The sequence below is a fragment of the Zootoca vivipara genome, chromosome 5, assembly GCF_965207765.1.
Source record: "Zootoca vivipara chromosome 5, rZooViv2.hap1.1, whole genome shotgun sequence".
Taxonomy (NCBI): domain Eukaryota; kingdom Metazoa; phylum Chordata; class Lepidosauria; order Squamata; family Lacertidae; genus Zootoca; species Zootoca vivipara.
Window position 1 is genome coordinate 35,061,304 of NC_142588.1, and position 26,205 is coordinate 35,087,508.

Sequence of the window (26,205 nt, forward strand, 5' to 3'; positions counted from 1 at the left end):
AATGGCGTTTCCCATGTGCTGCTCTGGTTTGCCAGAAGCGGCTTTGTCATGCTGGCCACATGACCTGGAAGCTGTACGCTGGCTCCCTCGGCCAATAATGCGAGATGAGCGCGCAACCCCAGAGTCGGTCACGACTGGACCTAATGGTCAGGGGTCCCTTTACCTTTATAGCCAAATGAAGACTCATGTCGTCTGAGCAGGCCTGGAGTGTAGCAGGCTCCACCTCCCTAGAGGAGCGGACTTGCTGGTTCAAGGGCTGTCACCTTATTTTGTAGTCTTCAGCTTCTGAAAGGCTGAGGAGGCAGAGATGCTGCAGAGGACTCATTCTCCGAGTCAGAGGCTAATGTCAGGAGAGTTGTCCTCCAGCTGGGAGAGCCGGGATGTTCTCCCAGCTGGCTGTTTCCCCCTTGGTATCCTGAACTTCGTTCTCATCTGAGTACTGGGTCATGGGCCATGAGATTTCCCTGCTCTAAAGACCTGCATTTGCTGAGTTCAACTACAAGGTTCCACATTTACTGAGACAAGGCAGTAAAGGATTTGCTGCTTGCGCCAGAAGGAAAGGGAAATCTACTATCCCCACTCTTGTCAGGCAGGATTTTTTTAAAAATAGATGTTCCATATTGTTACAGGTCACACCAACCCCTGCCCAGCTGTGCACGAGATTCCAGGTGTCTTGGCATTTAACCAGGGTTCGAAAACGAGGCACAATAGAGACTGTAGTGTCTTTAAGAGATATGGTTTTAATTTCGCAGATGTATAACCTGAACCTGCTTATGGAGCAGCTCACAGCAGCAGTGCTCAAAACATGCCAACTTATTCCATCAGCATCTTTTCTCAACAGCATCTCCTGCTCTGCAGGATACTTGCCAGCTCCTCTCTGCTTCCTCATTACAACCCTGCCAACCCTCTTCCCTAAACTAAATCCTTGTCATGAACTGGCAGGATGATGGGGAGGAGGAAGAGTGTCCTGACGAGAGGCGTAGCCAGGACTGGGACACACAGCGGCAAGCAGGAGATGGGGAAGGAAGTACTCACAGTGTGAGGGAGGATGGCAGCCAATGCACAGGAACCAGAGCAGCAGGACCCACCCTCAGAGCCAAAGGGGCCCCTATCTCCATGAACATGGCAGACTCTGAGGTGTAGGGAGCAGCAGGAGAGGTGCTCTAGGAGGCTGAGGCAGGCAAGGGCCCATAGCCCAGCTCATTAGCTGGCCAGGTGGGGCTCAGTAGCTCTGGGAGGAGGGTTGTGATTCCTCAGCTGGAGCAGACTCTGAGCAGGTGAGGGTCACCTGCCTCATCAAGCCCAGGTGCTGCAAAAGGGAAGCAGAGCTGAGGTGCTGTGTCTGCTGAACTGCCCTTGTTGATGGACCTTGGCCTCTATGGGACTGTGCTATGGGTTTGATGCTGGATTGTATCCTAACTGCTGGACTTCAGACTTGGTTACTTGGATTGGCCTTGGACTGCATTTCCTGACCTTTGGGCTTTGCGTGTGTGGCTCGATCCCTGGACTTGACATGCTGACTTACTGCCAGGTAGGCCAGGGGTTCAGGACAGCCCTTTTTATCAACAGAGGGAGGACTCCATTCATTTGCATTCCAACACCTATTTCCTCTGAGGCTTTGAACTCCTAAAGGTTAACTCTCCCAGGTGGTCATCTCACAAAGAAGTTTGTCTGACTTCATTAACACTTGTTGATTTGGCGAGGATTACAGTGTGCATTATAGGGGAGGCAGGTGGCACTGTGGGCCAAACCACAGAGCCTAGGGCTTGCTGATCAGAAGGTCGGCGGTTCGAATCCCTGCGACGGGAGCTCACCCCGTTGCTCGGTCCCAACTCCTGCCAACCTAGCAGTTCAAAAGCACGTCAAAGTGCAAGTAGATAAATAGGTACCGCTACAGCAGGAAGGTAAACGCCGTTTCCGTGCACTGCTCTGGTTCACCAGAAGCAGCTTTGTCTTGCTGGCCACATGACCTGGAAGCTATACGCCGGCTCCCTCGGCCAATAACATGAGATGAGCACCGCAACCACAGAGTTGGTCACGACTGGACCTAATGGTCAGGGGTCCCTTTACCTCTACCTTTACAGTGTGCAATACAAAACCCAGCAAGTGTGCCTACTTACCTAGCTTTTACAGTAACAGAGGCTTATCAGTGAGTCTACCACAGCCTTAATACACACTTGGGTCTGGATGTTTCTTCCAAGAAAATTAGCTTTGACACCTCCAAACCTCAATAAAATCCTAACACCTATAAATCTCTAACAATGTTTAATGAAATGGGAAGGGCCAAATAGTTCTGGACCAGGTCTCTCTCTCTCTCTCTCTCTCTCTCTCTCTCTCTCTCTCTCTCTCTCTCTCTCTCTCTCTCTCTCTCTCTCTCTCTCTCTCTCTCTCTCTCTCTCTCTCTCTCTCCATCAGTTGCAACATTTATGCAGAATGTTCATCTGTGGCTATATCTTGCAGATCATTTTTATTTTCAGCAGTTCTAGCTGGCTCTCTAACAAATAAGAATGGAAGTAAATTGTCACCAATGGAAGCTTTCCTCCCAGAGATAATTGCAATCTCTGAGACAAGTTTTGTCCGGTTAAATCCCTCCTCTGGTTCCTATTAAAATGTTTAAAAATGTGTATGTGAAATGCTTATATGCATCAAATGCATCAAACTAAATGTCCTGTTTAGTTTGGCTCTTTTACATGTGTCTTGCTGCTAAACAACAGCCATGCCTGTTTTGTAAATTTGATTCGCATCAGCTTCATTTTGATTATGTAATTTGGGGAGAACTAAATTTGCCTTTTTTTTGCAATAGCCTAATGACGCATTGAAATGAAACTGAGCGGAGCTGAGTGCTGACATGAGAACACAGGGCAGTGTTAAACTCCAGTAGTACCGTAGCTGAAGCCGAGGGACTAACATCATCACATCCTTAAGCACCATCTTCTTGTGTGGATCGTTCCTTAGTTCACTATTCACAAGGCAAACATTTGGATTGGGGAGGAGGGGGAGAATGAGAGTTTACAAGAATTTAATGGAAGGAAGAGCTTGTGACAGAAGACTGTGGTCAGTCACCTCTGTATTCTAATGAGTCCCTGCTGGCTGAGGGCCTGGGAACTGTGCAGAACCGCTCCCTGCTGACACTGACTGCCAAAGTATCTCTCTCTCTCTCTCTCTCTCTCTCTCTCTCTCTCTCTCTCTCTCTCTCTCTCTCTCTCTCTCTCTCTCTCTCTCCTGTTCTGCATCTGGATGAGAAAAACAAGAAAGTGTGGGAAATAGCTCAGTGGAGACTGAGAAAAGGAGGGGGGTGTAAACAAGAACAAGGCATTTTGCTCCCTGAGGCAAAAGACAAGGTCTCTCCCTCAGCATTTCACATACACAGAAGAAGACAACCAGACTGGAGGCCACATCTTGCGCTGCACCTGAGGGCGGCAGCAGGATAGTAGAAGGGAGTGCAGGCTGGGTTGTGTGGCATACACAGCTGCACCTTCCAACACCTTGCTGCCCCTTCCCAGCCCCAGTGACGTCTGCATGAGGTAGCAGTCTCACTCTGCCTAAGAGTAGGTCTGGCTCTGGTGCTTTCAGATTTGGGTGCTTAGTTTGAAAATGGGTTGTTGAGATATCCTAAATAGGTAGTTGGGAACATTAAAAAACCCAACAACATCAGTTGTTGTTGTTGTTGTTGTTTTAACCCAGAAACTATAATTCTGGGTGAAAGGAAGGGGAAGGAAGGAATGCAGGCTGTCATTATGATGTCAATGATAATACAGTGGTACCTCGGAAGTCGAATGGAATCTGTTTCGGAAGTCCGTTCGACTTCCAAAATGTTCGTAAACCAAGACACAGCTTCTGATTGGCTGCAGGAAGCCCCTGCAGCCAATCAGAAGAAGATATTCGGGTTCCAAAGAACGTTGCAAACCTGAACAATCACTTCTGGGTTTGTGGCGTTCGGGAGCCAAAACATTCAAGTCACAAGGCGTTTGTCAACCGAGGTATGACTGTATGTGACTTCTGCCACAAATTTGCCAGCATTAGAAGCACCCACTGTCCTATAAGAATGGATTGGAATGGATTGGGCAGGGGTTGGATGGGACCAAATCTCAGAAAATTCACTTTAAAAATGGCTGAATTACATGAATTTAAACATATTGCACTGAAGGACTAGCACCCCATGTTTGGTTACTGTTTTTTTTTTTGTCTCCACCCAACATATATCTTAAATGTGCCCGTTTAACTTGTCCTTTGAAATATATCAGACAGCCAAGGATGCTTCAAAGCTTTGCTTTTAGCTGGCCTAGTAAAAATCTACCATGTACTGTATTTCAAAAAGCATAAAGCTTTTCAACTGTTTTGTAAACATTATCTGTTGCAGTATGGTGATCATACTATAGCACAGGTGGAATGTGACTGAAAAATGGCTCCTATCAGTGTATGCTAAATGTACATTACCATACTTTCTTTATCCCATAATAGCATTTGATACTTTGGGAGACTGGAGAATACTACTGCATTTAAAACAACAACAACCAAAACCCTCCCTTCATCGAATGAGTTCTTTATAATAGCAGATAGGCCCATTAAAATAAGTACAATTACTGATGTGATGAGGATTCTGTGAGCATAAACTGTCTCATGCTAATATTACCATTGCATATATTTTAGAAGTAAATCAGTCTGAGTGTATGAGCTACATATATATTGTGCTTACCAAGAACTGCATGTGAGAACCAGAGTTCAGCATTCTCATTCCTGCTCATGCAGGAATTTTACATGGGAATAGAAAGGAGTGAACCTTCAAGGGAGTTATTGCTTTGCATTGGATTTTCCCACACACCTCTTTGAAAACAGGCCCAGGCTCAACATTTTGCGTGTTTAGACCCAGAAACCTCCCCCTGAATAAATTCACATATGACTCAAACATTGGTTTGGTTTTTGGCAGAATTTAGGCCCATAGCTGCCAGGTTTTCCCTTTTCTCGCGAGGAAGCCTATTCAGCATAAGGGAAAATCCCTTAAAAAAAGGGATAACTTAACTTGGCAGCTATGTTTAGGCCACAACTTTATTGATTGCAGAAAGTGAGTGGTTGCATAGGCTCTGGTTCAACTAGCTCCCTGCACCGTTGCAGGTAGCGCTGACCCAGGGCACCAGCATAGGTCAGCCTAGGGTGAACACCTGGATAGGCGGAAAGCCGGGGACTTGCTATGTCCACCACCCAAATGTCCCCCTGCATTCAGGCATGGGCACAACCCTCTCACAGGGTTGACCAAACCATTGAGCCCCTGGATTCCTTTAACAGAATACCCTTCACATAGGGATGGCGAGAGCGTTCTCCCATCCCTATCACCTGAACCAATGCCTATCCGTAACCTTACAAGTTGTGATGATTTGCTACGCGGCAGGCGAAACCCAAATGGCACCAGCCAATCAGCCAAGTGGAAAAATTCCTGCCGTGCCCAAGTCCCAATGACAGATGACACACGAAGGCATAGCAAGGTCAAGTGCAACAAGCGCTAAAAGTAGGGAGAAGTGGGCGGGTGTTCCGAATGCATGCACCAAAAGAGGAAGCTCTGGGTCATGTGCATGGGCATATATAGGTCCCTCGATCCGTTTGGACTGCACCCCATTGGCCAGATTGAACCCAACATCAAGGGACCCACCAATCGGGTGTTGTGGCTGACCAATCTTACCCACCCACACAACACAGGGTGTCGGTTTCCAAGTCTCACCGCAACACGTGCCCTCTTTGAGGTAGGACCCAATTTCACAAATTTGAACTGTGGAATTACACCTAGAATGAGTGCACCTAAATTTCATTTCTATACCTCAACGTTCAGTAGAGTTTCGGATTACTGACAAAAAAATCAGACTGCTGAATGAACCTTTGTTCATCAGTCAAGCAACCTGGTTCAGAATTCTACTATGAAGGGGAGCAGAGAAAAAGATCAGGCACTGGCACCCTCATGCCACCATATAGTGAAACCTCATCTATCCTCTTGCTCTACAAAAGCAAGCTGGCTTCGCCTAACACCCCCCCCCTTCTACATAGTGCAGTAGAGTGGGGAGGGAGGGAGGTCAATTGGTTCAAGACACAGATGGCAAACGTGCAAAGATGGGTTTGGACTGCAACTTCCATCATCCCTGATGATTGGCTATGGTGACTGGTGGTAGGTAAAGGGTAAAAGGACCCCTGATCATTAGGTCCAGTCGCAGACTACTCTGGGGTTGCAGCGCTCATCTCGCTTTACTGGCTGAGGGAGCCGGCGTACAGCTTCCGGGTCATGTGGTGCTTCTGGCGAACCAGAGCAGCGCATGGAAACGCTATTTACCTTCCCACCGGAGCGATACCTATTTATCTACTTGCACTTCATGCTGTCAAACTGCTGGGTTGGCAGGAGCAGGGACCGAACAACGGGAGCTCGCCCCGTCGTGGGGATTCGAACTGCCGACCTTCTGATCGGCAAACCCTAGGCTCTGGTTTATCCCACAGCGCCACCTGCGTCTATGGTGACTAGTGGTAGTTGGCATCTAACAACTTCCTGAGCACCATTTCCGCATCCCTGCTTCAGGGGATACTTGGGAGGTAGGATCAAGATTGCTCCACTGAAATCCTGCAGCGAGGCAAGATTTAGAACTGTCTCGATGGCTTTGTACAACTTCTTCTGCAGAAGGATGGCATTTAGCCGAAGCAGGATTTGAGAATGAGCTGCAAGCGGTAGCTAATGTTGGTTACCAAACACAACCCATTACTCACCAAGAAGATATGTACCGAGGGTATTGCACATTGGTTTATTTCAGGCTGTTGTAGACTGCGGGTGTTTACCAATGCACGTGCCCCCTCAGTTTCTCTCTCTCCCTCAAAAGCAGTAAATGATATTGAAATTCTACAATTGCTTATGCGCATAAGGCAAGCAGTGCATGGATTTTCACAATAGATTGTGGTTAATTCAGCTTCAGCCTCTATGTTAGGAAAGCTTAAGTAACAGTTTTATTAGGGTATTTGTCAGTGGGGAGCCAATCGTCTTTAAGCAAGAAGAATCAAAACACAGTGTTAACTGGGGGATTTCAATCAATTTTAATTAAAGCAATTTTGTTACCAAACTACTTAATGGCTTACTAAATATTACTAAGCGCTACTTGCCAAAGCAGCTTTTGTTTTTCATTAGTGGCTCCTTGCCATCAGCAATGATCTCATCCCTTCAGATATAAGGTTCCATTTCCTTAGAGCTTCACTAGAAATGCCAGCTTTTCTTTTGCAATTAAATTGCTAACTCTCCGAAGAGCAATAAAAAGCTATACTTTCTCTGCTGGTGCAACTTCTCAAATCAGGAAGTAGAAAAACCAATTTCTTAAACGAGCTGCAAATGAGCAGAGAGGGCAGTTATGGGGAAATTACTTTAATGCAGATTTACTGTTCTTTATGAAAAAGACAAAGATTTTCTAAAAAAAGGGGGGGAACCACGCAGTTCTTGTTTTTACAGATATTGATCTGTAAAATCTAAACTCTCTAAAAACTTCACTGCGAAATTAATAAAATAATGTTGGCTTCTATTTTCAGAGAGTTGTCTGTTTCTCATTGGCTGCTATGGAAATTAGGTAGGGGACAAATAATTTGAGGGCCAAGGCACAACAGAGTTCAAAAACTGATATTTCCACCTGATGATATGCTAATAGGCTTTTGATGACCCATCAGACAGGCATTGCACAGTTCATTTGGGTTGCCGTCTACTAATATGCCAGGTTGTAGAGCACTACACTGGAGTGCATTTCCATCTCTTGCCATTCAGTAGGCAGGAAGAAGCACAAGAAGGGACTTTATTCCTGTTTGGAAAACAGTGCAGCACAGGAGTACCCCTCGCCAAAACTATTCACTCACCAATGCAGATGGCAGCTGCATGATCCAAAAAGGGCCTACCATCTGGATCTGCCTTCTGGCTTCCCTAGAGTATTTGCAGAGTTAACAAGGGGAACAATAGCTTCTAGAAGCACCAGAAGACAATCAACCACAATTAAAATGAAGCTACTTTTAACAATGAACTTTAAATGTACACATGTGGAATCGAGCATTTCACATTCTTTGCCTTTAGGAGCAGCAAAACCCTAGGACCTTGGCTGATATCACCCAGTCTCCTCAACTCACAGTGTGCCCTAGAATACACCCAACACTCCACTAAATTGGTGCAACATGAGGGAATAGTTTAATGTCAAGCAAGATGTTTTTCAAATTTGTTTGCCATTCCTGACCTTTTCATTGCTGCGGGCAGGGGAGTGTGGTGAACCTGTATGATACTGTAGGTGTGAGCCCTTCAGTTGTTACAGGACTGCAACCTCATCATACCTGACCATTGAGCTCGGGTGACAGTGAGGAGAGGAGAGCTGGTGTCCAAAAGATTGTTGACTTGAGGGATGGAGATGATGGTGTATTGGGAGATATTTACCGGTATGTCCAAGGAAGACATCTTCCATCAATCCCAGTGCTTTGTCCCTGTTGGAACTGATGGACTGGTCTGATGGGTATATAGACCCCCTTTGACATGTAGACTTACACACTGGAAGTAAATAAGTCCACTGAAAAGCCCATACCTGAAGGAGCGTCTCCACCCCCATCGTTCTGCCCGGACACTGAGTTGATCTTGTTCATAAGCACCCTGCAGACACCAGGCATCACTGTGAGAGCAGGATGCTGGGCTAGACTGGCCATTGGATGAGCTCTTAGACTGATTCAGCAGGCTCATCTTATGCAAAAGCCAATGAGCAGGGGGGACGTGGAGCTGTACAACACTGCCTTGAGCAGTGCAACCCTTGACATAACATACTATTTTATACAATAGTCAGGGCAGGCATTGGACTGTAGATTGTCCATAGGAGGGATAATTAAGTGAATTGCGGTCCCACTGTGTCCACAGGATTTTATTTCTGGGTAAGCATGTATAAGAGCTCTAAAATGATCAAGACATCTAAGCATTTCCTGCTATGCACAGGACTGGGAGAACTTTGGGGGCCATATTTTCTCACCAGTCTCTCCCCATGCTGGTTGACATCAGACTGCACACACACACACACACACACAGTCTCTAAGGTGCTACTGGACAATTTTAAAACTTTTTTATTTATTTTGACTGTGTCAGACCAACATGGCTACCTACCTGAATGTGTGTGTGTTAGCAAGTACAATCAAAATTTGGAACAAGATTACACAATGTTAAAATCTGAGCAACCAAACAGGGCTAGCAGGTGGGGGGAAAAGCACAACCCTCCGCAATCGGAGCCTTTCTTCTGTTTCCTTTGAATTTATTTGTAACGGGGGCAAACTCCCTGGGTTTTAAAATATGGAATGGCTGATAAATATTTTAATAACCTCCTCTGCTTCACTGAGAGGAATGTCTGCTAGTTTTCATTCGTTGGCAGAGAATGCTGACAATGGACAGATTGTTCGTGTTTCACCGGGAGTTGCCAGTTCCAGCCCAGTTGGGGACTGCTGTTCCTTTAAGAGCTCCCGCAGAGAAGAAAGCTTGACACAGCCCTTGAGCGGCTCTTAGGCAAGTCTCTTAAAGGAATAGTTGTCCCCTTTTGCAGATAGCCGCAACCCTAAAAAGTCTGGTGGTTTTTGCCTTTTAAGTTGAGAACAATTGCAGGTTGACACTAATTAGTGATTAGGCCTATGCTGATTTCTCTCAGGTTTCTAGCTGCTCCTGTGCCTGCCATTGCTTGTTTGGCTTCATTCATATTCATAGCAGATGGTGTAATTTAGGAGAAGGCAGGATGAAGTCATCATACTAGTGAGGGGAAATCTTGAGTGTTCAGTCTGTACTTTTCCTGTGAAGCCCATCAAGGAAGTTCCTTTCCACATTCAACAGCTTTGCTAGCTAAGCATAATTTTAAATGTAATTTGAGAAGCTCAGACAAGCTTTGTGTGGTTGTAAGTAGGTGCCAAACTATTATAAGAACCATGCAGGGTGATAATGATTGGCTGCTGTCACCAGCCTGCTGGCTTGTCTCGTGGCAAACTTATCTGGTACTATGAGAAGAAAAAAAGAAGGAAAAAGGCACAAGAGAAAATATTTATTGAGGCCAATGCGTTTTGAGCCCACTCCCCCCCCCAAAAAAGCACCATGAATATAAAATGATGGGTGCATATGCACCATAAATGTAAAGCCCATTTAAAGTACCCCCAAAGAATTATGGGAATCCTTTCGTTGGGGTCCTACCCTCTGAAGCAGCAGCAGCAAACAAGCTTGCTCCATCTTCCATGTGATAGCCCTTTTGATGTTTGAAGATGGCTATTATATCGCCTCTCAGATGCAATACAGAGAAAGTTATTTGCTCCGTCTTAAATCCCACTGAAATTGGTGGAAAAGGTTCTTGCTCTCTTTAAAATGAGATTTAAGAAAATTACCTTTAAAAACTATGGGCCAGCAACTGGGTATCATTTAATATATGCAAATGCTGGGTGAATTTTCCAAGTTTCTCTACTGTTGAATGGGATTCTTTTTAAAAAAAGGGGGGGGGGAGAGTTGAAAATGGTGATGCTTTGACTTAGTATTTTACAAAGCCACTTACAAGCACCCAGAGTATGTTACCTCCAAGTAACAGCTTTCATCTTACTTGGAAATATAGCTGTAAAACTTTAAGAACAAAGGGTTAGACATCAAAGGATATTCTTTTGATCTATATTTAATGTGAATATGAGTTATTTATGTTTATTTATTTATTTTTTCCCATTTGTACCCTATCTTTTTTATGATAAATCATCCTTGCTGTTGTACTACTAGCATTCCTCCCCCCCCTTTTAATCTGGGTTGCCTTGTTTTGTGTTGAGAGTGTAGATGCACTCAGAATGCGATTAGATATATTCGTGGCTAACGACGGCTGCTCATCAGAACGGATATATATTATGTCCAGTATCAAAGGCAGTATGATTCCAAATGCCCATTTCTGGAGATGATCATGAGTGAGAGAGGACTATTGCGCTTGTGGGATTCTCATAGGCATCTGGTTGCAGTGGTGGCTGGTCCATTAGGGCAAAAGGGGCCTGGCTCTACTAGGCTCCCTGCCTGCCTTCTGGCTTACAGAATAGTCAGGCTGTGGCTCTGCCTGTCCTTGGCTCTGGCTCCACCTCCTGTTGGCCTCCCTGCCTTCAACAGTAACAGCACAATTCTGTTGTCTTGGCGCTGGTGCTGACCTTTAAAGCCCTAAACGGCCTTGGCCCAGTATACTTGAAGGAGCATCTCCACCCCCATTGTTCAGTCCAGACACTGAGGTCCTTCTGGCGGTTCCCTCCCTGCGAGAATTGAGGTTACAGGGAACCAGGCAGAGGGCCTTCTCAGTGGTGGCGCCCGCCCTGTGGAACGCCCTCCTATCAGATATCAAGGAAATAAACAACTATCTTACCTTTAGAAGACATATGAAGTTTTTAATGTTTGACGTTTTATCGCATTTTTAATATTCTGTTGGGAGCCTCCCAGAGCGTCTGGGGAAAGCCAGCCAGATGGGCGGGGTATAAATAATTTACTTACTTATTATTATTTATTTATTATAGCGGGTGGTGCTAGGATGTGGGTGGCGCTGTGGGTTAAACCACAGAGCCTAGGGCTTGCCAATCAGAAGGTTGGCGGTTCAAATCCCCCCGACGGGGTGAGCTCCCATTGCTCGGTCCCAGCTCCTGCCAACCCAGCAGTTCGAAAGCACGTCAAAGTGCAAGTAGATATACAAGCCGATGTGTATATGTGTTGACTTTTTAGATGAACCTGCCATATTTTTGCCCTTTTCTCCTCACTCATTTACTTGGCTTATTACAGATCGGTGACAATTTAGTCATCAACATTAGTGGTTACACAACAATGCTTAACTTGGCTTCTGTTTTATTCTTGTAGGAAGAAATAAAGAGACAAAAATATATCTTCGCTTTTTATAGTTTTACATTCCATTGGAGGAATATCGCCATAGCTTATTAAAGAGACTAAGAGCAATCACCAAGGAATGCAAATGTACTCAACTATAGTGGTACCTGGGGTTACAAACACCTTGGGTTATAAACACTTCAGGTTACAGACTCTGCTAACCCGAAAGTAGTACCTTAGGTTAAGAACTTTGCCTCAGGATGAGAACAGAAATCGCGCGGCAGCAGCACGGGAGCAGTGGTACTACAGTTTAAGAACGGTTTCAGGTTAAGAACTGACATCCGGAATGAATTAAGTTCGAAATCAGAGGTAGCACTGTACAGTGGACACTCGGGTTGCGAACGTGATCCATGCGAGAGGCACGTTCGCAACCCACAGTGCTGCATCTGCGCACACACAGGTCGCGTTTCGGTGTTTCTGCGCATGTGTGAGCGCTGAAACCCAGAAGTAACTGGACTTCCAGGTTCGGCGCGGTGTGCAAACCCGAAAACGTGCAACCTGAAGCGTCCTTAACCCGAGGTATGACTGTATTAAATCCTCTAAACTCAGGTTTTAAAATAGGTCTCCTCGTTCTGTTTGCTTTAAATGTCGTTTGCTTTAACGACCTTTCCTTGTTAGACCCCTCAGCTTCTTTCTTTGAAAAATGCTCATGATAGTGCCATATGTTGCTAGCAATAGATTACACCAGCCTTTGACTGGGGGCTGATGGGAGTTGCAGTCTAAAACATCTCAGAGACACCAGTCAAAGGCTTAAAAAATGCATCTTATAGTGGAGAACAATATGTCAAGGGTAATCCAGGAAGCTTTAAAATAAAGAATCACTCTAAGATGAACAGTCACTCTTCCTCAAAACAGTAAACATAGATTGAAAGTGTTTTGAGGCAGATAGCCAAGCACTGTAAATTCTATCTGTATCTTTTTTTAAAGGCACCATTCCCTTTCTTTATCTGCAGTAGCTGGCCTGCTTACAGTACATTAACTAGGCCACGGTTGTCATTGGTAACATCTAGTAAGCATAAATAATGTAGCTCCCTCCTCTAATTAAAGTATTATCAGGGCAGTCTCGAGCAGGTCGGGCGCCCTGGCGCTGAGGGGCGGAGATTGCTCCGGCGCCCCCGCCCTCGCAGGACGCAGCAAGGCTTCCGTGTGGCTTTGCCGCGCAGCGCCCTGCCTACCGGCCCTGCGCCCTGGCGCCCCGCACCACCAGGACTCTACCTAGAGCCGGCCCTGAGTATTATTGATGATGCATACCTTTATATAAAAAGCACACACACAGTGAAGCTATATCTTGACAGCTATAATAAAGCATTAGGTTCACAATGAACTGCAAGGCAAGTGTTAAACATGTCCCGTCCTACCCTACGATTCTGTCGTTCCTCTTTTAAAACCACAGATCTAGAAGGGGGATATCATTTCTCTTTCACTCAATTTATGTTTTGGCCACAACAGCCAGTATAAAGCTGAATGCTGAAAACTGTAACTTAGGAAATAAGGTACCCCTTGGGAATGACTCTGCATTCAACTCTACCTTGGAAACACCCTTTCGCTGTGGTTCTAAGCGGAAAGTGAGTTTAGTGGCCTCTGAAATCAGCTGCAGCCTGCAAATGAAGGGCATTGGAACCGTCTCTGCCATGCAATCTCTTTATAGTTACTCCTGCAGTGCAGCACTCCCCAGTCGTAAGGGATGTGGGAAGTAGAGGGAGCCAGGAAATATAAAGCTAGCCAAGGAGGTTAAGAAAGAACTACAGATTAAAAGAACTGTTACAGGAATAAACAACTCATTGTCTAAAGAGATTCTCCAACGTTCTAGCACAGCTGTGTATGTGCAGGGATGATGCAAATACTGAGCATGGAGGTTTCCTCCATTTTGTATTTTCTATGTTTGAACTAGAAACGGGGGAGACAAAAATGCTTATTTCCCCCACTATTTATTCCATTTAAAAATAACCAATGTCAGGTAGAACAAGTGAGAACTGTTGACCAACCACAACTGCCTCCTAAATAGTCTATTCCCACCCAATAGTCAGTTACTGGTTTTCCCAGTAGTGATGTATGGAAGTGAGAGCTGGACCATAAAGAAGGCTGATCGCCGAAGAATTGATGCTTTTGAATTATGGTGCTGGAGGAGACTCTTGAGAGTCCCATGGACTGCTAGAAGATCAAACCTATCCATTCTTAAGGAAATCAGCCCTGAGTGCTCCCTGGAAGGACAGATCGTGAAGCTGAGGCTCCAATACTTTGGCCACCTCATGAGAAGAGAAGAATCTTTGGAAAAGACCCTGATGTTGGGAAAGATTGAGGGCACAAGGAGAAGGGGACAACAGAGGATGAGATGGTTGGACAGTGTTCTTGAAGCTACGAACATGAGTTTGACCAAACTGCGGGAGGCAGTGGAAGACAGGAGTGCCTGGCGTGCTATGGTCCATGGGGTCACGAAGAGTCGGACACGACTAAACGACTAAACAACAACAAAGTCAGTTATTTGAGGCCCCACTTTCAGTACTGCTTACGTCTGCAAAAGTTAGGGAACAGTCATATCGCTCTGTTTCCGATCAGAGCATGTCTTGAAACGCATCAAGAAGACCATAGAGTGGATATAGTAATGTGGTATCATTAGGGAAGCACCAGAGAACAACCAGTAAACCAGAATGATGTGTTCACAGCGCAGTATGAATCCACTATTAATGCACAATTAATGTACTGTATCTGGCATGTTGTGTATACCCACAAAACACCACCAGTCTGAAGGGGGTCCTCCAGTCCATAGCCACTCACAGACCCTCCAAGTGTCCCTATTTTCCAGGGACATCCCTGATTTAGAGAAGCTGTCCCAGTTTCTGATTTGATCCTGGAATGTCCCGCTTTTCCTTAGGCTGTCCCCTTGAGTTTTCCAAACCTGAGCCGTCTGAAGGAAATCCTGTATAGGAAAATGTTGTTTTTTAAAGTTTAATGTTTTATTATGTTTTTATATATGTTTGAAGCTGCCCAGTGTGCTTAGGCAAGCCAATAAGATGTGTGGGGTATCAAAATAGTAAAATTATCATTACGGAATGGACGTCCCTATTTTCATCAGAGAAATGTTGGAGGGTATGCACAGTCCTCATTGATCTGTTTTGCCATCCTCAGTCCGCCCCCCCCCCCAATGCAAACCTAGTTATTTCCTTAAGCTTGCCATGGGAACAGCCAGGAATTTTTTTTTGGGGGGGGCAGGCCTTTTTTGGGGGGGGGGACAGAACCAATGTGATTTGCCAGTTAAGTATTGCTATTGTTTTACTTGATAGGGGTGGCAGCTGCCCCCCCTCCCTTTGGCTATGGCCATGAAGCTTTCTGATACCTCCCTCTATTGCATAGATTGTACTGTTTTGGCTACATAATAATCCACACTTGGAGAAAGAGTTCATTATTAGTATATAAGTTTTTGAACACTGGTTATCTCTCGATCTTTCTACTTTGCCTTCTTGCATCTAGTTGCCCTTTGGAATAACTCTGGGTTCAAGTCAATTCAATCTCAGAGCATCCTCTAGTTTTGGGTTCAAAATGGAAAGGGAACTTGGCGGCCTTGTGAGATCAGAGGCAGCCTGAAAATGAAGGGCTTCAGTATGTTCTCCAAGGCAGTTCCAGCATAGCTAGTGATCTTAAGGAAGGCTATAAAGAAATGAAGATGGGAAGCATGAGACAACTTAAAACCATTGGAATGAAAATGGGATTAATACAAGTGCTCTGTTTTTACAAGATAATTTTAGGATTGTCACTATAATACTGGTGTTGGGAACTCCTGTCGTAAGGAAATGTATTGTAAAGCAGTACAGTAGCTGAATGGAGTATTTTTATAGTCCCAGTTATAAGGAAATAATATCACACACAGCTATGGGATATCACTTGAGCTCTTTTAATTCCAGCTAAGGAATGGTGATGACTATAGTAAGCATCCTTTTTTTTTTTAGCACCAATGACAATAGTACTGGCTCTGAATTCCATGGATATAATATTGCCTGGGACCACGAACATTACCCACCAGCCATACCTAGAAGCTTTCAGAATGCCAGTGTAGGGGCATGCAGATGAAAAGCCTGGAAACAGTAAGTGATTGAAAGTCTTGGACAGGCACCCCCAAACTTCAGCCCTCCAGATGTTTTGGACTACAATTCCCATCATCCCCGACCACTGGTCCTGTTAGTTAGGGATCATGGGAGTTGTAGGCCAAAACATCTGGAGGGCCGCAGTTTGGGGATGCCTGGTCTTGGACTAGGGGTGGCAGAAGGTAAATGGGGAGCTAGCAGCAGCAGCACAAGGTTCAAGCATCACCTGAGGACCCTACTTCCTTTAGAACCCCATCTATGAACCCCAGCATTAACTTGAATGATCTATGATCACTGAGCTTCAATATGGGAAGATAAAGCACCAGAGCAACATTCAGACATTAAAAAAATGCATTCCTAATAGTGTGACCCACCATACCAGGGGTCAGCAAACTTTTTCAGCAGGGGGCCTTTCCACTGTCCCTCAGACCTTGTGGGGGGCCGGACTGTATTTCGAAGAAAAAAAATGAACGAATTCCTATGCCCCACAAATAACCCAGAGATGCATTTTAAATAAAAGCACACATTCTACTAATGTAAAAACACGCTGATTCCTGGACCGTCCACGGCCAGATTTAGAAGGCTATTGGGTTGGATCAGGCCCCCGGGCCTTAGTTTGCCTACCTATGCTTCATACAGCTCTCTTGAATCCATGTGCAGCCCATGGTGTTTTGCTCCCTGGGCAAATGACAAGATGGCATCCCCTCTCAATTCCCCATACAGAAGCCAGTTGGATTGACAGCTGGCAACAGGACAGCACCCTCCTCTGTGTCTTCTAAGTTCAGATTTGAGGGGTGCAAGACAGCTGGAGATGGACTGGGTCCAGCCCTGTGCCCAGGTCAAGCAAGGAGCAGTAGGGTGAAAAGAAGTCAACTTTAAAATTACCTGCTGTGGTGAGCAAAGAAGCACCTTCCCATAGAGAGAAAATAATCTCAGGGTTGGTGCTCAGCAGCTCCTTCCCATATTTTGATTTTGCTGAACTGTTATTAGTTGTTTTAATGAATTTATTGTTGTTTGCTTTATTTTTATGTTTCTGTGTTTGATATTATAGTGTTTACAATGTTCCCCCCTTCCGAATGCTGTTGTGGTTACTTTGAGCCGCTTTGAGCTCAACATTTGTTGTTGGAAAAGCAGAATGCAAATATTAAATAAAATCAACCCCCCTTCCCTTTTAGTATCTGCTTCCTGAGTCAGCCACCTCACTCTGCCTCACAGTTGGCCTGGCCCTGCTTGAATCTAGATCGGAACCTGTGGCCCTCCAGATGCTGTTGGACTACAATTCCCATGATCCTTGACTATATTTTTGGTTCTGCTTGCTGGGGCTGATGGGTATTGGCATCCAACAACATCTGGAGGACCACACGTTGCCCGTACCTGATCTAGATGTTGAGCCTGCAGGCTAGCATCAATTAACAACTGTCAGAGCTACATCAGGCACCCCCAAACTTCAGCCATCCAGATGTTTTGGACTACAATTCCCATCATCCCTGACCACTGGTCCTGTTAGCTAGGGATCATGGGAGTTGTAGGCCAAAACATCTGGAGGACCGCAGTTTGGGGATGCCTGACCTACAGCAAATCCATCACAGTTTGACAGAAAGGAAAATTATCAGTTTGTCTCACTCCCCTGCTTAAATGGCAGTTTCTATTGCTTTTCTTCACACAGACACACTGAGGTTACATCATCCTTAGCTGTGGGGGGTGAGGCAATGTCTACTTTTGTCCTATTTGGAGGACTTAAGAGCAATTGTCTAATGATTTCCCTTTTGGATACCAACAAGCCAGCAGTCTTAAGATGCCATGAGTTTGTCATTGCAACACAGAACTACTTCAAAAGCAGTTGGGCTATAAAAGGCCCAAGGCGGCTGAGAAATGCGCAAAAGAGGCACACTCTGGATGAATCTGAGTGCCAGTTTTATTACTAAATTTTGTTCTTGTTGTTTTAATTCTGGACCAATTAACTGAAGATGCTTTGGCCTGCTTTATGGCACCATTGGATATTTGCATGGCGTTAATTGCCAGGTTTTAGCGCTCTATCCCATTGAATCGCTCAGACTCATTTTCAATTAACGTGCAGTGTTTGACATATGATCTGAAACTAAACCACCCCCTAGCAATAGTTTTATATGTTTGTTCTGTTACTACACTCTCTTCCCTTGGTAATGAATGTTCAGTGCTCTGAGAAAAATGAAACCAATTGCGCCTTCTCAACTTGGCATTTAAAACCCTTTGAATTGAATCAACTGTCTCCTAATTTGGAAAGATGCCTTGCAAAGCGGGGCTGTTTCTAATCTAGAAAGGGAGGAGAGAGACATAAAATGCCATTGAAGATATTCTGCCCTCATGATTTTAATTACAGTGAAATACATACATGTCCAAAGGTTTACTTTGCTTAACTGATTTGATTGCATTATTTTAGGGCTGCCATATGTCTGGATTTTCCCAGACATTACCGGGATTCCAAAGATGGAATTGATGTCCGGGCGGAATTTCCGAAAGGGGGCACTTTGTCCTGGATCTTAGGCAAATCAATCGAAAAAAAAAGCTTGGCAATTTTGGGGAGTCTTGATATTTTACTTTTTGAAATATGGCAACCCTACCTTATTTGGAATCTTAATATTTAATATCATTTAATATGTGTGCAAGGAATGAACAATGGAAGGTAAAGGAATCTATGGGTGAGTAGTAGGACCACTGTGATAGAGGTTTCTGCGTGGAAATATATGTAGAAAATAAAGGACATGTGTCTCTACATTGAACCTGGGTCTCTACATACCATTCAGTAATCGCCTATGTGTCTTCGCTGAGGGAGTGACATTTGGCGTGCCACCTACCGCGACTCCCAAGCCTACCCTGGTGGCATTCCCCCCTTACCCCTTCGTTTTGACGGCTTGGGGGTCGTGGGCGGGCGGCACGCCAAATTGGCGGCTTGCTCTGCCCCTGTGGGTGGCTCGCTCCGCCCCTGGCTGCGGGGTGCGTGTGCCACTCCGGGCACCCGAGCGACTACCCCGCGCCTAGGAGGGCAGCCTCCGTGCCACGCCCCCCTTGGGAGCGTGCCCACCCTGGGCAGCATGGGCATATGCTCCGCCTCTGTGTCAGGGTAATTTGATGGTTTCTCCTTGCTCTGGCAAGTGAATGAGGTGATAACAAGACTTTCAAGTTCTACAATGGTTAGTGACAGATTAGCATTAATGAAGTTGCATTCTCTGACTGTTGGGTTAGGGAGCCACCTAAACTTAGTATAGCTCCTTTATTTACATGCTCCCTGTACACAGGGGGGAGAGTGTCATAGGGCACAAGACTAATAATGTTTTGACAGCTTTATCCCACTGAACATAGCACATAACGTGTACTTTGGTTTCCTGATCTGCAGGCTGTTCCCCAACTTTAGAACAAATTCCCTACAGTCATGAGGGCTAAAATCACACACTTCTAAAAACAAAAACCTCCGGGGAGTCATATTCTGTGCAAATTTCAAGACCGTCAACTGGCAGAGTGCATACAGCCATAAAATGCTAGTTTCTCTTCATGATTCCTGTATGATTACATTTCATACAGTCTTCCTTCAAGAAGCATGCTCTGTATATAAAATTAAAATTAGACACAGACTTATAGTCTAAATAAAGCAAGACTCACAACAGAAGGGAAGGTCAGTGAAGGGGAAAGGCAGGGAAAGCTTTTTCCAAATATATATTTTTTAATTTGTGCCTGTATTTCATTTTCTTTTTAGTTTAAAATGAATAGTTCTAGATTTGTAAGCAGTCTAACTTACGCATAACTAATCACTGAGCATTGGCAAAATGCCATCAGAAGAATAAATTTACCATGGATTTGGTATTACATTGTCAACAGTGTTGAGCAATATTAAATTGTAATGAAAAGCGAAAGAGCCCATGAAAGTTCCTCCAGATCGCTTTTGTCACATGACATTTCGTCACTTACTTCTCGCAACACAATTGGAAATGAACTCTAAGTATATATTGCTTCGCTTATATGTTTAAGGTAAGGGAAATGTTCACTTTTCTTTGTGTTCATTTTCTATTGGTATTTTTCTGTTGCCTTCATACCTGAATACTGAATAGGCTGAATACTGGTGTTACTCTATCAGTGTTTCACAGTGTGAGGGCACGATCATTGCTGCTCGTATACCTTCACTAAAACATCGTTCTGTTAACAATTTCTAAGAGAAATTACGAAAAATTCTTACCAAAAATCGAGCTCCGTCTATCTTCAATTTTTCCACTATCCGGGCGCAGTCATGCATCCCACACTGAAAAGGGAGAGGGAGGGAAAGGTGATATTAGAGTTGGTGATATGTACATTACACAAACCTTTTAGATGGCTTTCAGGCTGACATACTGCTAGTGCCTTGATGAATGTTCGTTTTAAGTACAGTGTCTATTTATTCTCACTACCACCTTGTGAGGTAAGTTAACAGGAGGTGACTGTCATCCAGTAAACTTCATGACAGGGTGGAGATTTGAACCTGGGTCTCTACGTACCATTCTGATACTTTGATCCCTGTACCAGACTAAACGCCTGGGACATAATCTCCCTAGTATCATGATGGCCAACAGTTTTTATGCATGTGGGCAACAGAAAAGGAGACACAGGCCCTTCTGCTGCCATCCAGTTGTGTCTCAAATTGCTGTTGCTTATGCCACACGTGTGACATGTGTTGTAAAATAGCCAGTGACATGACATATTAATAGGAAATTTGGGTAGGATAAGTTTGTACTAACTATTTCAGTAGAAAGTTCTCCACAGTTCCTTTTTTAGAAGATTGCTGGGTGATTTGTCATTTCCTTTGGAGTTGGGTTTTTAAATAAAATTTTTACACAACACTATTTCTGAAAATGTCATATTTTCTTGACCTGTACCCTGTACCATGGACAGATGTGTTGTACTGTATGTCTAGATTTAAAGAGGAAGTTAGCAGAAGTGGGTTTTTTTGTGTGTGTGTGGTGCAGACGTCCATTGTAGAAATGCAAAGTCAGGGAAAAACAGTACAATAAAATGTGACTTCTAAAAGTTCATGAATTTATAGAAGGAAATAGAAGTGAAAAGCAAAGACAATAAGGATTGCCCTGTTTAATGACATAAATATCTCAGTATTATATACCCCCTTTTTGCTAAATGAGAATATTTGGACAAAAAGGCTCTGTGAGTGCATAGTTCTTGCTTCTCTTCCACATCCCCATAACCTCTTAACAGGTAGTAAGTGTTGCTAAGTGGGTCAAGGGTTGCAGCTATTCTCTAATTAGCACCATCAGAGCCACTGTGAGATCACACATTCTACAAATTGTGAAAATGACAAGGATGTGATCAGTTTAATAATACCACCCCCCTGCTTGCTTCAGAAGCCAGGACAGGACAAATTGCTGAAGAGAACAAGGCTGCAATATGAGGAGAAGGAAGATAATAAATATTTATCCTGAGTGAGGAAGGGGAGCCTACAGTTTCCAGTAAATGTAAAAGGTAAAGATAAAGGACCCCTGGATGGTTAAGTCCATGTGGTCAGCATGATTAAACTGCTTCTGGGACACCGTGATGAGTGTCAGAGCGCACGGAAATGCCATTTTCCTTCCCGCCACAGCACTACCTATTTATCTACTTGCACTGGCATGCTTTCAAACTGCTAGATTAGCAGGAGCTGGGACAGAGCAATGGGAGCTCACCCTGTCACACGGATTCGAACCACCCACCTTCTGATCGGCAAGCCTAAGAGGCTCAGTGCCACCAAGCCCCACATACAGTTACCAGCAGTGCTTTTTTTCTTAAAAAATGTTTAGGAGTACTCTCAGTTTGACTCAAGAAAATTTCACAAAAGTACAAAGATTCACAAAATATTTAGGGGTATGCGTACCTCTGTGTCCCCCCCAGAAAAAAAGCACTGGTTACCAGTATGGTTGTACACTCACATACACAAGAATATCTTTTTCAGCTGTTATTCCTCTGCTGCCTTGCCTCCGCTGCAGATGAATCTTACAAGCTTTGCTTAGGGCTTGTCCACATTAGAGGAAATCCTCACCCCTCCCTTAAAACTAGACTGGAGTGTCCTTTAGTAGATTCTCCAAGAGCTGGCACAGGGATGGGCAAATCTAACAATTTCGGTCAATCTCTCTTATCAATCTTAAGATCAGTTTTCAACACTGTATAGTGCAAGGTTTGGCATGGCACATAATGTTTTATTATGTTTTTATATATGTTAGAAGCCACCCAGAGTGGCTGGGGCAACTCAGTCAGATGGACATTTATTTTATTTATGCCAGTGTGCATTTTCTTTTAAAAAAAAAACACTTCACAAATTCAATCATTTTAGTGTGGATTTTTCCAAATGTACACATCTATGTACATATTTTTGCCTAACATAAACTTGTATTGCAAAGCAATTTCCCCTAATATAACTTACAGCCTGGTGAGCCGTTTGAAGCTGTCAGCTGACTTGTGGGGTGTCACATGGCCGCCATAGCTAAGGGGGAGGGATGACCCCCCTGTAAGAACTCTTGAACCCTGAATCTTGCATGGCCAGGCAGGTCCTTGCGTTGGGGGTAAGAGGAGAGGGTGCAGGCAGTTTTGAAGCCAAGAATATGAGTCTCCTCATGGCTGCATGTAGAGGAGGATCTTGAAGTTGAAATGCTGCATATGTTAACTATTCTCCACCCAGATTCATATTCCTAATGGCAACCTGACAACTATACATGTTGTGATAACATTCAGTATAACACAGGCAACTAATGAAATATTCCCTTTCTTGGTGTTTTAGGCTAATAATAGAAGAGTTTCACAAGTATATTGCCTCTAAGAGCTTGCCACCGACTTCAAAAATAATGGAGTAATGTTACACCAACTCTTTAACCCGCCTCTTAATCTGTGGACAGTCAATTGTCTAGAATATCATATCAGCCCAGTACCTGTCTCAGGAGATCTGCCACTTGAACAGCAGTCCAAGTCTCACATTCTTCTCGGAAGGGTAGTTTTGTGGCCATGCTGGGTCACACAACAAGGGCAAACTGATCTGCTTTCTTCTGGTAAAGCAGAAACTGTTTGCTTTACTAAACATTACTGAGAGATTCTGGAAGTTATTAGAGGAAGTGTCCTTTGCAACTTCCCCCCCCCTCCCTGTGGTCGTCATTGCTTAAAGCTACACATCCCTTTGCAGTGGTTGCACAGTTGTTAGTGTGATCATTTCAAATTTCATTCAGTGACAGCCATTCTGCTTCTTAAGCTGCGATGAACATGACAAGGAGGCAAAGATGTCTCACCACTAAATGCAAAGCAAAGATCCAAAGCATATCCACCATCAACAGCAAGCTTAGATAATGGTGTATTGCCACAATGAGATGTTTACTGGAGTAAATGTACTGGTGGCATTAAGTTTTGTATGTAGGAAATCTTTTATCTTGATTTCTTCAGTGTTATTGTTTATCAAATCACATCTTAAAATACATATTGCTGGAAGCCCTGACTTCTGGTATTCTGTTTCGTGTAAGTGTATGTATGAATATGTTACGGCAAATGTTTGCAACCCCAGTCAAATTTGTGAATGTCCAGAAATTCAGAGATATGCCAGTAAATGCCAACAACCTATTAAAATATATTATCAACATTCACTGCTGCATGACAAAAAGGAGAGAGAGAAACAGATGTATTTTGTAGAATCCACAAAATTAATTTGGGATTGTCAGCACTCACATTCAGTGTTCTTCAACTTAGCTCCAGGTGCCATCCTTTGGGGTTACTGAGATTGGCATCTCCTAGGAACAGAGCCCTTTTAGTTGTTGCTCTTACATTACTTTTCTTGAAAAGAAGCCCATTTATGGTTTTCTCTAGATTCCTTTTGGAGATGACTTAAAGTATGTTCGTTCTGTCTGGCATTTGGGGACTAACTCGAGGTGTTTTCATGGTTGTTTCCTCGCTTTTGTTTTTGTTTCTATTATTTTTCTGTATTGTGTTTTACACGACAGTAAAGTTGTTCAAGCTACCCTGAAAACATATGTGTTAAAACATGGAGCGGAAATGCCATAATCAAGCAAACAAAATAAGCTACCTTAAAGATGCTCATGATAAAATAGATGCACAAACCTAAGTGAGGACCTGACCCCCCCCCACCAAAAAAAAAAGCTTCACGGCAAAATTGTATTGTATCCTTCAAGGCCAGTTCTTTCCTTGCAGTTCACATTGGGGCATTGCTAGGTGGAAACTGGGCTTTGAGAGCCTCTCCTATGAGCTTCCCATTAGCCAAGCCTACTGTGTAGAACTTTTTCTGGTCCCCACCAAACACACACACACAAAACTAAGGTTAGATTGACAACAGAATATCTTGGCACTAGGGACAGATGAATCAACCTATTTCAGCCACCTCAGCTTCACATTCTGTTTTTTTTTTGAAAGCCACACACACAAAAAAACCCACATGTTGAATGTGTTCTTTCCACAAAATGTGCATTTTTTTTGCATGCGTTTCCTCTTCAGATATCCTTTGCATGCATTTATGTACTCAACTATAATATGAATTTGGAGGAGTACAGAAACCTGAAGAGTAAAACTGCCTTCTGGTGCATTAAGTCGGTTTGCTTAAAAATGCAGTTCAACCCAAGTGACAAGTGACACCCCTACTTGTCACCAACATATTCCTGCTTCCAAAGCAAATTCCAGCGCTTAAGTCACACTGGTGATCACAGAGTTCTGCAGTTGTTGTTGTTACTACCAGTATGCCCCATGCCATTAATGTGCATGGCATAATCAGAATTAGGCAACATAGGTCCCTTCTCCCAATGAGCTTACAGTCTAAAATAGACAGTGGAGAAAACAGCTGCATTTGTGTAAGCCAAATCCCACCATGTTCTTATAAATATAATTATACCGCTACAGAAGCACCATAAATCCTGCCTTTTAAAGATCAGTCAGTAAAACAAGCATGTTGCATTTTTGGAAGCGGGAGAAAGAAAAGATACAATGGAACCTTACCATTTAGAAATAAAGCTGGAGGAATGAAGTTATCACTCATTTCGACAGAAATCAGCTTGTTTCGTTCGGGAATCCTGAGTCACTGTGACATGACAAATGTAAAAGTTTCCATCAAGACTGGAGGGTGAGGATATTCTGTTCCACATCCTGCTTTTCCTTTTCCTGTTTAGTATTTTCTGTGCTAATATATGTTTTAAAGACTGAAGTAATTACTTTAAAGTCAGGTCTCAATCTCCCATTCCTATGTTGGAGTTTCTGTATTTAGAGGGATTGACGCAAGCATATTTCTTTCTTTCTTTCTAAAAATCCAAACTATTTAAAACTCTTCTTCCACTTAACAGGAAGCAAATTCCTAAGCCTTGTTTACATGGATTGACTACTGTAGTCGTTAAAGTAATTTCTCACTGTACCCATTAAAGCAGCAGTTAATTGGAAATTATACTGTTAACCTACTTGCTAAATTGTAGCAACTTGCTCCCATGGGTGTTTTATCAAGCATTCAACATATGAAATATGCAACATCCTTTAAAATCAATATTGGCATTACAGAAGCAGCAACTATCAATGCACTGTGGTTATTTCAAGCATAAATGCATTTTATTAACAAGCCTAATGCAGACAGATATGAAGATACTGTGTACAGAGAATTTAAAGAACAACTTACCACATACAAGTGTTCTTCTTAGTCATCAAACTGCTTAAAGTCCAGAGCAGTTGCTTTCTCTATTATTTCTCTGAAAGCTAACTGTTCTGTGTGTTTGGAGGATGATTGACAAGCTAGCTGTGCCCAGTGGGAGGGAAACAAGAAGCCTTTAAATTCATAAACTAGTTCAGGGAATGCATTGCATAAAATCCCTTGCAATATCCCCAGGAAGATCAATTATTATAATCCTCTTTGCAAAATCCACTGATAGCTTTCACTAGTGCCTGAATAGGTCTGGAATTTTAACATTTAAACTCCCAGTTCTGTGCTGAAAATTAATTAGGGAAATTTGCTTACATTTCTTTAAACCGCCTACTTAATTTTTGCTACTTAATTTTGCTGAGAACTGGGTGGGAGGGGGCATGAGATGCTACATTTTGGAGTAAAATAGGTGTGTATTACTATTAAGTACACTGTGTGCCACATGCAAAAGGTGGTTGGAGCTACAATGTCCCCCTAGTACTGGGACAGTGCTAGGAGCAAGAGGTGAATGGTTGCACACTTCTGCCACATTTGCCTTGCACATGTAGTCTGCTTCCTTCACTAAAGAAGAAGAAGGAGTTTGGATT

At 43.7% G+C, this 26,205-nt stretch overlaps 1 protein-coding gene across 5 annotated transcripts in view; it reads right to left on the bottom strand.

The window, feature by feature from the left end:
- The window catches only part of BLNK (B cell linker), a 98,409-nt gene extending 72,725 nt beyond the window's left edge, over positions 1 to 25,684 (bottom strand). For 2 of the 5 annotated variants that reach the window (XM_088670384.1, XM_035137409.3), the window contains exons 1-3: positions 25,598 to 25,684; positions 24,934 to 25,015; positions 20,171 to 20,233 (exon numbers count right to left, since the gene is read on the bottom strand). In XM_088670384.1, coding sequence (XP_088526510.1) covers positions 20,171 to 20,233; positions 24,934 to 24,936 — 66 coding nt within the window. In that variant the 5' untranslated portion in view covers positions 24,937 to 25,015; positions 25,598 to 25,684. Of the gene's footprint in view, positions 1 to 20,170; positions 20,234 to 22,877; positions 23,090 to 24,933; positions 25,060 to 25,597 lie in introns of those variants that run through there. The other 3 variants (XM_088670385.1, XM_088670383.1, XM_035137408.3) reach the window with 3 other exon arrangements.
- Positions 25,685 to 26,205: the final 521 nt, after the last annotated feature.